Here is a 12,760-nt window from a genome sequence, read left to right on the forward strand (position 1 = left end):
AATGGTTCTCAAAGGGTGGCCTGGACATCCTTGAGGTCTTTAAGGCCATTTCAGGGGTCAGTGAGGTCAAAGCTGTTTTGTAATAATACTACAATGTTATTTCCCTTTTTCATTCTCATTCTCTCATGAATATACAGTGGAGTACTCTAAAGGCTGCATGATATGTGGCACAACTGATTGAATGAAGAGATATGAGACTCCAATAAAATACTGCCACTATACTCACTAATTTTTTGTTATTTATGTTAGTATGTAATAGGTTTATTGTTGTTATTTTAAAATAAATAAGTAAATAAATATATATATTTTTAGTAATGTGAACTAATAATGATGATTTCTTGACTTGTTCCTGATCTTGGTGGAACCGCCTCTGGTGTTTTCTTTTTATTTATATTTACTTTTTATTTTAAAGATGTGGGGTACAATTTAGGGTTAAGTATACAAATGTTCATTATACAGGTACCCTTGTTGATGAGGTGTGCCCCTCCCTCCCCTGGCAATTTCCCTCAACTGCCAATCCCATCCCTCCTCCTCTGGCAGTTTCCCACCATTGCCAATCCCTTTCTTACAGTATTATGATAATTGTTCAAGGTCCACTAAATTAATAAATATTTAAATTTTTTTGTTTTAATTTCGAATATGGTAACTATTAGTTGATACAAAATTTAGAAAGTTCTTTAGGATCCTTACATTTTTTTTTTGATTGAAGCAACATGCACATCACAACGATCCTTAAATTTTAAGAGTGTAAAGCAGATCTTAGATCAAAAAGTGTGAGCCACTGCTCTAGTCTTTTCACAAACTGGTTAAATTGTACAAATTGTTCTAAAGCAGTTACCCACCCAAAATTCAGGGACATAGAAACTGCTACTTAAGAAGGCCTACAACTCAAGGTTTTACTTAATTGTTGTTGTTGTTTTTTCTCCACCACTGAATGGCCAAACTTCAACAAGCTTGCATGTTGATATATTATCCAGTTCTCGAGCCTGTCAAAATGTGCCACTTCTTCCAAGCAATTCTTCCTGATTGTTTACAACAGCATATGCTATCTACCTGCATGATCTGTGTAGCATTTTTTCACTTCTCTTATGGTTTTGTATTTTAATTGCTGTACACTTGGTTTTCCTTCCTATCAGACTGTAAAGTCTATGAAGACACAGTGGTATAATGTGGAAAGCGAATGTACTTTGGGGTCTAACACAGATGGGTTTGAATTCTAGCTTCCCTGCTATTAACTCTAAGGCCCTGAGCAAGTTTCTAAAGTCTTAGGACTCTAGTCGCCACATTTTTGAATGATGTTAACAATATCTGCTCTGTTATTGAAGAGAAAGAGCTTAGCATGGTGGCCAGCATTAAGTGGGCACCCAGTAAATGGTAGTAGCTATTACTATTAAAAATCTGTAAGTATTGTATTTCCAATCATATTATTAAATATTTCTTAAATTACATTAATTAAAATCTAACATGTCATAGAACTTTTACCCCAAAGCAGAAAGAATATGAGGCTCAAACAAATGCCAATCATGGTCATCTACTCTTTCTTTCTTTTCAGACTGACTTCCTTTTTTGATATAAAATGCCAGGATTATTAACTCTTTTTGTCTCTCTGAACCTTTTTTAAAATTCCACTTAATCTGTAACTATAAAGCTCTCATTAGATTTTTAAAAAATCTATAACTATTATTTAAGTATACTCTTTATTTTTCTTCATTTTAAGTACACTCTTTATACCCTGTTATTATTTCTAGTTTACCATTAGGTTGTTCTATAAGCCTGAAGAGGTATCCTGTTTCTTCTGAGATTGCTAAAGAGATAATTTTCATTCCTTCAATAGCAGCAATATAAATATTTTTTTTATTCCTTCCATCATACATATATTTTTAGCTTTTACAAAAAAATGGACTTTGTAATCTTAGTATAATGTAATTATACATTAGCAACCAGAGGCTGAAGTAATGCGATTACCTTTTATAAAAGATTTTTTAAAGAAGGTGATCAAAATTTACATATTTTATTATCAGTTTGTTATAGACCTCAGAGACATCAGAATACTCTCCTTGCTTCATCAACAAGAGCCCTGTTTCAAACTTTCAAGAATCACCACATCTGAATTATTGATTCTATGGGTACTATTAACTTCAAATTGTTTAGGGAAAATAGAATATAACCTAATTCTAAGAGAAAAGCAACAAAATTCTTTAGGGAACTTCTGTTCTTGAGTTTTAAGTACTTGTGTACCCAAAGCATAGTGATAAGAATATTTTTCAAAAAATCAAGTTCAAAAGAAATTTCCTGTTAAAGTCCCTAGATTTCCTTCTCATATAATTCACAAAGCTTTTTATTCTCTCAAGATTTTTATCTTATTTGTTTCTAAATCTCCTCTCTGCCTATGCAACTCAATTATGTCAGCTAGATGGGCAATGAGCCCAATCTTGAAGATCCTGAGGAATATTGCACAGCATCCCTCAAGCATTTTTCTTACTGCCAGTTTGTATTCTAAAATAGCAGAAACAGATCTAAAATACTGACTTGTTTTTCTTTGTCTGGTCTATATCTTTAAGTACTTCAGTACAGTGGTACTGTTTTCAAAAAATTCAAATTAACATTAAAAACCATTTGAAGTCAGCCTTTAGGTAACTCTCCTAGAATATCATAAAACTCCTACGAAAGGTAAAAGACAAAGTACAAAGAGTGCCAAAAAGAAATGAAGGATCTCACAGGAAAGCAATAGAGCAGAACGGTGCCTTGAAATAGACTTAAATTGTAATGAGTTATCCCAAGGTCCATGAGGAAAGAGGACAGGCGAGAAACAAAGAGGCAGTGGCAGGGCAAAAGGTACAGAGAATTCCCCAAATACAGAGATGGGAGAACCTTGGAGGTTGGCCACCCTGCTCCTCACCCGATGGTTGATGGGGTTCCCTCTACATATCCCAGACTAGGATAGCCGGGCCTCTCCCTATTTTAGAAAAATGTCACCTCTCCCACCCCCTTCTCCCAATGCCCCTTTCCAAGCACGCTGTCACCCACCTCCAAGGACCGTGCCCAGGAAGATGCATTTCTTTTTGTGACGTTTCAGAAAATTCCACATAGACCTCAGCATCTTGAGGCCCCGGGAGTGTGGGCTGCCCAGGGATGAAGGGCTGGTTCACCAGGATACCGCTTCGTCGTCACCTGCCCCAGACGACCAGGCAGGAACGACGTGGTCTCGCTCGCTCCTCTCGAGAAATCACAAACGCGACTTTCCGCAGGGACTGTCACCGGAGCGTGAAGGGGGCGTGGACTACTGAGGAGCAGCTGCGCTTTCTGCGGCTGCCGCCGCGCCGCCGCCGCTTACTGGTCCGGAGCTCACAGGTCCGTTCAGAAATCGCTCCCGGTGTCTTGCCATTCGACTTCCTCCGGAAACTGCGACCTGCGCTCCTGCGTTCCGCTTCCTGCGCTCCACCTCCGCCGCGGACTCTGGCTCTGAGCGGCGGCCACTGCAGGATGGAGGTGAGGGAGGCGTCCACGCCGGCGGCAGGCGGCGCGTGCTCGTTGCCGGCGGAGGACATCGAGAAGTGGATGGAGGAGGCGATGCACATGGTGAGGAGCCCCAGAGCTGGATGCTGCGGGTGGGAATTTTCTCTGACTCTCAACACGACATTTGAGCAAACCTCCCGGCACGCTTTCTCGTCATCACAATCTTGATGGCGTTCAAATGTTCTGGGTAAACAGATGGTTTTACTGCCACGAAATTTTCTTTAGCCTATTCTGGTGGAAGGAAGGAGAGGAAATTTCAGAAATTATTTGTCTTATTGGTATGAAGTAGGCTCCAAACTTACCCGTTCAGTCACTTGCTGGCACGTGCTGCCTTCCCTTTCCTTCTTGTGATCACACACTCTCAACGCCAGTCATGTGTTTTTGGCCCCATGAACATATTTAGTAGAAGGGATCTGAGGGTGTTTCTGGTAAAGAGAAGTATGAAAACATTCATTTCTTCTATTTTTCTATGGTCTTTTGCTTCGTTACTTTTAGGCCTGCTGATTGAGGGCTCTAATTGGATTTGTGTGTACAGTAATCCAAACTTGATTCATTTCGTGTGTGCTAGCGAATTTCTTAATAGGGATAAAAGTTTGTTTGGCATATCGTTCAACCATTACCCCCTTACTCTCATAAAGAAACTTCAAATCTTAAATTCTTCTGAGAGGAGTTTAAGATTATACCCAACCCATAACTAGTGTCAGAACTGGAAGCAGCAAGTTAATATCTGGTTAATTTGTACGGAAATCTAAAAGTGAAATGTTCAGTATTATGTGTAATAGAGAGGAATCTAACATAACATCTTTACAGCATATATACAGAGTAAACGTATGTATGTATTAGAGGCAGGATCTCATTGCAGCTCGGGCTGGAATGCAGGGGTGTGATCATCGCTCACTACAGTCTCTAAGTCCTTGGCCTACGCGGTCCTCCCACCTCTGCCTCCCAAAGTGTTGGGTTTATAGGCTAAGTCACTATGCCTGATTGTCATAGTGTTTTTATGGCCAGTACAAATAACTAGAATGGCTGACTCTGATGGGGCGAGGCAGGTGAACACAGCCTAGTCTTGTAATCTCCGGGTCTCATTTTGTTCTTTTTCTTTTTTTTGAGTTGGGGGTCTCACTCTGTTGCTCAGGCTAGAGTGCAGTGGCATGATCATGGCTCATCACAGCCTCAAACTTCTGGGCTGAAGGAGCCACTCTGCTCAGTCTTTCCAGTAGCTGGGACTACTGGTGTGCGCCACCATGCCCAGCTTGTTCAAAATAAAATAAAGGGTTGTGCTAGAAAATCTCTGTCCTATATTTTTATTTTAGTTAAAAAAGCCTGGGTTATAAGAAGAAAGGAAAACAGGATTTTAGAAAGTTTAAAATCTAATTTTTAAAAAAGTCATCCTAAAGTTAATGAGACTGCAAAAGTCTATACAGCCTTATCAGTCTAACAGGTGCAACATTTTTGGAAAGCAATCTAACATACTTTAATTAACAGCCACATAAAGAATTTGCATCATTTGACCTTATAATATGCTTACTTAGGGAAATAACTTAGAAAGATAAAAAATAATAATTTTCATTTCAGGGTTATACATACCAGTGAAAACCAGGATGCATTTCAAATTTTCAATAAAAAGAAATAATTAAATTGTGGTATATCACTGTGTTAAATATATGCTGTTATTAAAACATTATGATTTTAGGAATAAATATAATATTAAATATCATGTGTAGTTAAACAAGCAGAATACAAATTATTTTATACTATCCATATAAATGTAGAGGTTAGCTGTGTTCAAATGGCTACTGACTAACAAACTAACTTCGACAAGTTCTTAACCTTTCAGCCTCAGTGTCCTCTTCTATAAAATAGGAATATAATTTCTAACTCACAGAGTTGTGTAGATTAAAAGAGATAATGTTTGTAAAATGCTTACCATGTCTCCTCAGTAAATAGAAATTTTAATGAAATGAATGAAGATGAGAGGAAAATGTACAAAAACAATTAGTTAACATGGTAAAAATTATGCGTGATTTTAAGATATTTATCAATACATTTTTGTATTAAAAATGTAAAAATCAGCCGGGCTCGGTGGCTCAGCCTGTAATCCCACGCCTTTGGGAGGCTGAGGTGAGTGGATTGCCTGAGCCCGCGGGTTCGAGACCCGCCTGGGGCAGCGAGACCTCATCTCTACAATAAATCAAAAATTAGCCGGGCGTGGTAGCGCATGCCTGTAATTCCGGCTACTCGGAAGGCTGAGGAGGAAGGATCTCCAGAGTCCAGCAGGTCGAGGCTGCGGTGGCCGGAAGCGGCCACTGCACTCCAGTTTGGGTGACAGAGTGAGACTCCAACTCAAAAAAAAAAAAAAAAAAAAAAAAAAATGTAAAAATCTGGCTGAGCACAGTGGCTCCTACCTGTAAATTCCAGTGCTTTTGGAAGCCAAGGCAAGAGGATTGCTTGAGGCCAGGAGTTTGATACCAGCTTGGACAACATAGCGAGTTTCTGTCTCTACAAAAAATAAATATTAAAAAGTTACCTGGGCATTGTGATGTGCGCTTATAATTCTAGCTACTTGGGAGGCTAAAGTGGGAGCATCGCTTGAACCCAGGAGTTCTGAGTTGTGATCCGGCCACTGCAATCATGCGTATGTGGCAGAGCAAGAGCCCATCTCTTAGAAAAAAAAAAAAATCTAATTGAAAAGATAGGATTAAAGAGTAAAGGCAAATAAAAAATAACAAGACCATAAGAGAACCATAAATAAATAAATGTTAGTTTTTATATAATCATGAAATGGAGAAGGACTTTAAAAGTATACTACCAAAAGCAGAAAGCATGAAAGAAAAATTGATAGGTTTTCATTACATAAATGTTGAAAATATCTACAAAAGATACAGAGTAACAAAGCAAATAATAAAGAAGGAAAATATTTGTGGCCTGTATGAATGGATGAGTTTCATAACTTAAATAAAATATACTTTCCAAAGTAAAAGAAAAGATGTACACTCTAATACTGAGAAGATCAAAGGATATAAACATAATATTTCTTTACTATATTTTTTAATGTTTAAAAATTTTTTTTTACAGTATTTATTTTTAAATTTTTTAAAAAGATTTTTTATTTTTAAGATGTGAGGTACAATTCAGGGCTAGGTATACAAATGTTCATTATGCAGGTACACTTGATGAGGTGTGCCCCCCTCCCCTGGCAGTTTCCATTCCGCCTCCTCTCCATCCTCTGCAGTTTCCACTACTGCCAATCCCTTTCTTATAGTATTATAATTGTTCCAGGTCCACTTGTGAGTGAGAACATGTGGTACTCTGTTCTTTGTTTCTGTGATAGATCACTGAGTATGATAGACTCTGAGTCCTTCCAAGTTGCTGTGAACTTAGTAAGTTTGTTCTTCTTTATGGCTGTGTAATATTCCATTGTGTATATATACCACATTTTTTTTTTTTTTTGAGTTGGAGTCTCACTCTGTCACCCAGGCTGGAGGGCAGTGACACACTCCTGGCTACCGCAGCCTCGTCCTGCTGGTCTCCAGGGATTCTTCTGCCTCAGCCTTCCAAATAGCTGGAACTACAGGCACGTGCTAACACTCCTGGCTAATACCACATTTTTAAAAATCCAGTCCTCTTTTGATGGGCAGCACAGTTGGTTCCATGTTTTTGCTATTGTGACTAGTGCTGCAATAAACATGCATATGCAGGTATCTTTTTCTTAGAGTGCTTTGAGTTCCTCCGGGTATATTCCCAGTAGGGGGATTGTGGGGTCGTATAGGAGGTTGATTTTTAGATCTTTTAGAAATTGCCACACTGTTTTCCACAGATGTTGTATTAGTTTACACTCCCCCCAACAGTTCACCAACAGAGTAGAAGTGTTCCTTTTCCCCCTGCGTTCTCTCTAGCACCTGTTGTTTTTGTAGTTATTGATGATGACCATCCTGACTGGAGTTAGGTGGTATCTCAGTGTGGTTTTAATTTGCATTTCCTTGATGACTAGTGAGACTGAGCATTTTTTCATGTCTCTGTTGGCCGCTCATGTGTCTTCTTTTGAGAAGTGTCTATTCATATCTTTTGCCCAATTTGTAATGGGGCTGTTTGTTTTTTTCTTTGCGGCACATTTGAGTTCCTTGTAGATCCTAAATGTTAGGCCTTTGTCAGACATACAGTGGGCAAATATTTTTTCCCAGTCTGTGTGCTGTCTCCTCACTCTCTTGATGGTTTCTAGTGTTTATTTATTTTTTAGGTTCAGGGGTACACATACATCTTTGTTGTAGGGACATATTGTGTAGTGGTGAAGATTGGGTCTCAGATGGCTCATTCCCCAGATAGTGAACATTATGCCCCATAAATAGTTTCTGAACTCTAATTCCCCTGACCCTTCACTCTTATCGGTATCCTCAGTGTCTATTATTTCCATCTTTGTGACCATTTCGCTTCCATATATAGGTGAGAACATGTAGTATTTGGTTTCCTGTTTCTGAGTCAGTTTACTTAGGATGATGGTCTCCAGCTCCATCCATGTTGCTGCAAAGGACATGACTGCATTCTTTTTCATGGTAGCTGAACACAGTATCTCTAAAAGAAATAACAAGTAGTCAGCAAATAAGTGCGTTAAAATGCAGTTTTACTATAGTAATAAAATTCAAATTAAAAAGAAAAAATTTCATTTGTGAAATTGGCAAAAGTGAAAAAAATTAAGGCCGCACACAGTGGCTCATGCTTGTAATCCTAGCACTTTGGGAGGCTGAGACAGGAGGATCACTTGAATCCAGGCAGTCGAGGCTGCAGTGAGCCAGAATTGTGCCATTGTACTCCAGTGACACAGTGAGACCCTGTCTCAGAAAAGTGAAAAAAGTGAAAAAAATTATAATGCTTGGTGACTGTAAGGGTTTGTGTGAGGTGTTTGTTGGTTGGTAGGAACTGAAATCAGGATACCCTTTCTATAGGGCAGTTTTGCTAGGTAGATATAAAAAGCCAAAAAACCGAGCTTAACCTTTGACCCAGTAGTGACCTTTTTGGTTTTTCCCAAAATGAAAATAACCTAATGTTTTCCTTTTATGATTGTATAAATAATTGATAGTCATAAGAAATTCAGACTATAAAAAACATTTAACAAATTATGTAAAAATTATCTAAAAGTTCCACTGTTAGAGAAATACTGTTTGTATATACTGTTGCATAAATGGAGTTATATATTTTCTTTTTTGTTATTAACATCTATTTTTGTCATCTTATTTTTATTCTGGCTTATTATTCTCTCATCCCCCCCCATTGTATTTTATTGCTATGGACCAGCTACTAAAACTGTGACAAAGGGTGTGTGTTTTAAAACTGTATAGCTACTGCTGTATATTCTTCTAGAACCGTCACTAGCCCATGTGGCTATTTAAATTTAAATGAATTGAGATGAAATAAAATAAAATTCATTTCTTCAGTTCAACTCCATTTCAACTCCACAATAGCTATCTGGGACCACTGGCTATTATACTAGACAGCACAAATCAAAAGACATTTCCATCACTACAAGAGGATCTGTTGGGTGGCACTGGTCTGAAGTGATCACTGTTCCATCAGCAGTGTCCTGTCCCACTCCTGCTCCCACTGTCACTGAAATTATCATTATTTAGTACTTGGCAATGTGATAGGTGAGAAGAAATTAACATCCCTGTTACTTTTTTGTTGTTGTTGTGTTTTTTGATAATGTCACCAAACTTTAAATAAGGTCATCACCTTTACTACTTCTTAATAAAACCATTATTTTTCATGACAGTTTTCTTTCTGAGAGCTAAGCATATCATCATCATAGGTTATTGTTTTAATCTTCATAGCATTCTTAGCATAGCATTCTAAGAATATACAGACTTGGGAAAAAAAATAAGACTAAGTAACAGTGTTATACTCTTAGTACGTTCCAGAAACAGTACTATGCACAGTGTTTTATGTGGGCCATGTCATAAGCCCCACAGCTGCCCTTAGAGGTAAGTGTTATTGTCATCATTTTCAGCTGGGAACACTGATGTTGAAGTTAGTAAACTCTCTAAAGTTAGAGAGCTGGTAAGGCTGGAGCTATGATGGAGCCCAGCTTTTCACCACTGGCTTATCCTGCCTCTCAGTGTTAGATTGCTCACTGCTTGCCAACATATACTCTGTACTCTCTTTCTTCCTATTCAGTTTCATTACCCTGAGTACTGAGCATTGAGCATTTGAATTGGACATTTAGATAAGTTTTTTTTCTGTGAATTGCCTACGCCTATCCTTTGCCCAATTTTGGGATTGATTGTATTTATTTATTTTAAATTTTGGTGTCTTTTAATTAAATGTGTAAACATTTGAGCCCATGAGTTTTATTTTCCTTTCTTTTCTTAAGGGGTCCTCAGTGTCTGTTTTTTCCATTCTTATGCCTGTGTGTGCCCAGTGTTTAGCTTCTGCTTATAAACAAGAACGTATAGTATTTGGTTTTCTGTTTCTGTGCTGATCCACTTAGAATAATGGCCTCCAGCTGCAAAGAATGTGATCTCATTCTCTTTTATAGCTGTGTAGTATTCCATGTGTATATGCACCACATTTTCTTTATTCCATCCACCATTGATGGGCACCTGAGTTGGTTTCATGTTTTTGTTATGGTGAACCATGCTACAATAAACATATGAGTGCAGCTATCTTTTTGGTAAAACAATTTATTCTCCCTTGGGTATATACCCAGCAGTGGGATTGCTGGGTCAAATGATAACTCTTATTTTTAGTTCTTTGAGAAATATCCAGACTGCTTTTCATAGGGGTGCAACTAGCTTATATTCCCACTAGCAGTGTGTGAGCGTTCCCTTTTATCTGCAATCTTGCCAACATCTGTTGTTTTTTGACTTATTAGTAATAACCGTTCTCAATGCTTTGAGATGGTATCTCATTGTGGTTTTTATTAGTTTTATTTTTAAAACCACATGGCAGGAGCTTTTTGGATTTTGTAGCTATTTCTAGGGATAATTTACAAGGAAGCAGTAGAAATATTTATATAGTGAAGTTCTTCACTTGTTTATAATAGTGAAGAATTTGAATCACTATAAATGTCAAACAATAGGAGACTAGTAGTTGAATGTAAGATGTTCATATGGAGAAATACTGTACAACCTTCAAAAAAATCATGTGATTAAAAAGTATTACCCAACATAGAGAAATGTTAACAATACATTTTTCAATGAAGAGGGCAGACTGCTGAACTATATATAATATAAATATATTTGACTTTAAAAAGAAACTGGAAATATGTACATACAGGCATAGGAAAAAACTGAAAAACCTATGTTGCCTCAGAATAAGAACAGGGATTATATTTTGGGATATTTAGATATTGGGATTATGAGTGGTTTTTATTTTTTGATGTGTGGGTTTCTTATTCATGAGTTTCCTGCCTTGGACACATCTCACTTTGTAATTAGGAAAAAAGAAAGATTGACTAGATATACATGCAAAGAAAAAAAGTTGCTAGTTTTCTAGAGTAAATCAATTGCATTTTATTGTAATATGCACTTTTGGGGCAACTGGTATTAGTGTAATATTGTGCTAGGCCCTGAGAGAAATTCAGAACAAAAACAAACACAGACACCTATCCATTTCACCAAATGCACTATGATTGTTTCCTGTGTATTAGGCCTCATGCTGGGCGCGTAGACCTCAGAGATAAGCAGGAGAGGCTTTCTAGTGCCTGGATCTAGTGCCTTCCAGGATCATACTGTTTACTTGATGAAATTAAGCCATGCACAAGTGAAAAGGTTGGTACGTAACATGCCCCAGGGTCCATTATGGGAGACACATATAAAGTGCTATCAGATAACAGCTGGCAAGGTCCTGAGCAAGTCAGTTGAGATAAATTATAGAATTCTTTCTGAATTTTAGCAGACAAAAGGGATGTAGGCTGGTAGAAAGGAAAGGAAAGGTTGACCAGCAGAGGAGAGGACAAAGTACAAAGAAATGAAGGACTTTTGTCTTGGGTTAGGAGGTGATCTAGCCATCTGTCTAGAGCAAGGGCTTTCTAATCCGGTACTCAGGTTTTAGGGGATCTGTGAATACTGAAACTATACATAAAATACCACGTGCATGTGCTTTTTTTCAAGTGAGAAAGTTCATACTTTCGTCAGATTCTCAAGAGGGATTTTGGGGTTGGAAAAGTTTAAGAACCATGTACCTAGAAGAATAATGAACAGTTAGACTGGTTTGCCTGACTGCTGGGAGGATGGGTGGTAGTTGGGAGGCCTTCAGTGCCATGCTGAGAAATTTAAAGTTGATAGAGTGAGAACAGCTTATGAGAGTAATTAACAATAACAGTTGTAATATGGTTTAACCTTTTGGGCACTGTTATGTTCAATTGAAAGTTCTGGCTCACTTGTTTTTTCCTCCTAACTTTTTGTCCTTAGTAGGAAACATTTCTTTAGGGATTCATGAAGAGTCTGTGCTAACACAGCCTGTCTTCCATCTTTCCCCCTTTATCACTGCGTCACTGGAAATTTGTTTATAGTAATAATGTCTTTAGAGAAAATGATAATAAGCTACACAGTCTCTTCCATCCAGGAGCTTTCATTATCTGTAACTGGATAGGCCCTGGCTAGAGCAAAAAAAGAAATCACGCCAATGACAAAATAGACACTAGTGTTTGGGTTGGGAAGAAATGAGATTTTACTTTTTGATTTTAAAAGTTGATAATTTGTTAATTTACATTAGACTTAGTTGCCATTTTAAAGTAGTGACTGACCTTGGCCATTCCCTAAAAAGGTAAGACAGGTTAAATTCAAAGCTACCTGCACAAACTTCAGACTCAATTTGCCTGAACTTTTTTGTGTCTGTAAAGAAATGATCAGACTTTTGTGTCTGTAAAGAAATGATCAGACAGTAGAGTTGCATTGGAAAGTATGATGTGGGGATGGAATGAAATTGATTTTCAACTTAATTAAATCTTTTTTGAACTTCTCAGCAAAACAAGTACATATATATATGTATTTCAGTCATACACATATATATGGGGTGCCAAAAAAATGTCTACACATTTTAAGTATGACATTCGCTCAAAAGATGGCCTTAATCAAATGGATGCTAGTGTCACCATGAGACTAACAGAATGGTCAAAGAAAATGGTGGAAGCACAGTTGAGTGAACATCATTGCTACCGTAATTTAATTCAACTTTAAAAAGTAATACATAACCCGGGCTCGGTGGCTCAGCCTGTAATCCCACGCCTTTGGGAGGCTGAGATGAGTGGATT

General features: G+C 37.8%; 2 protein-coding genes across 2 annotated transcripts in view; one reads left to right on the plus strand and one right to left on the minus strand.

Moving 5' to 3' along the window:
• Positions 1-3,373, minus strand: part of PEX3 (peroxisomal biogenesis factor 3) — a 39,599-nt gene extending 36,226 nt beyond the window's left edge. Inside the window, exon 1 of the mRNA XM_008072085.1 lies at positions 3,028-3,373. Within this exon, the coding sequence (XP_008070276.1) occupies positions 3,028-3,100 (73 nt within the window). The 5' untranslated portion in view covers positions 3,101-3,373. The remainder of the gene's footprint in view (positions 1-3,027) is intronic.
• Positions 3,374-3,483: 110 nt separating this feature from the next.
• The window catches only part of ADAT2 (adenosine deaminase, tRNA specific 2), a 28,281-nt gene continuing 19,004 nt past the window's right edge, over positions 3,484-12,760 (plus strand). The window contains exon 1 of the mRNA XM_008072087.1: positions 3,484-3,579. Within this exon, the coding sequence (XP_008070278.1) occupies positions 3,484-3,579 (96 nt within the window). The remainder of the gene's footprint in view (positions 3,580-12,760) is intronic.

This window comes from Carlito syrichta, unplaced genomic scaffold, assembly GCF_000164805.1.
Source record: "Carlito syrichta isolate Samal-C Ts95f unplaced genomic scaffold, Tarsius_syrichta-2.0.1 Scaffold314846, whole genome shotgun sequence".
In the NCBI taxonomy this organism is placed as follows: domain Eukaryota; kingdom Metazoa; phylum Chordata; class Mammalia; order Primates; family Tarsiidae; genus Carlito; species Carlito syrichta.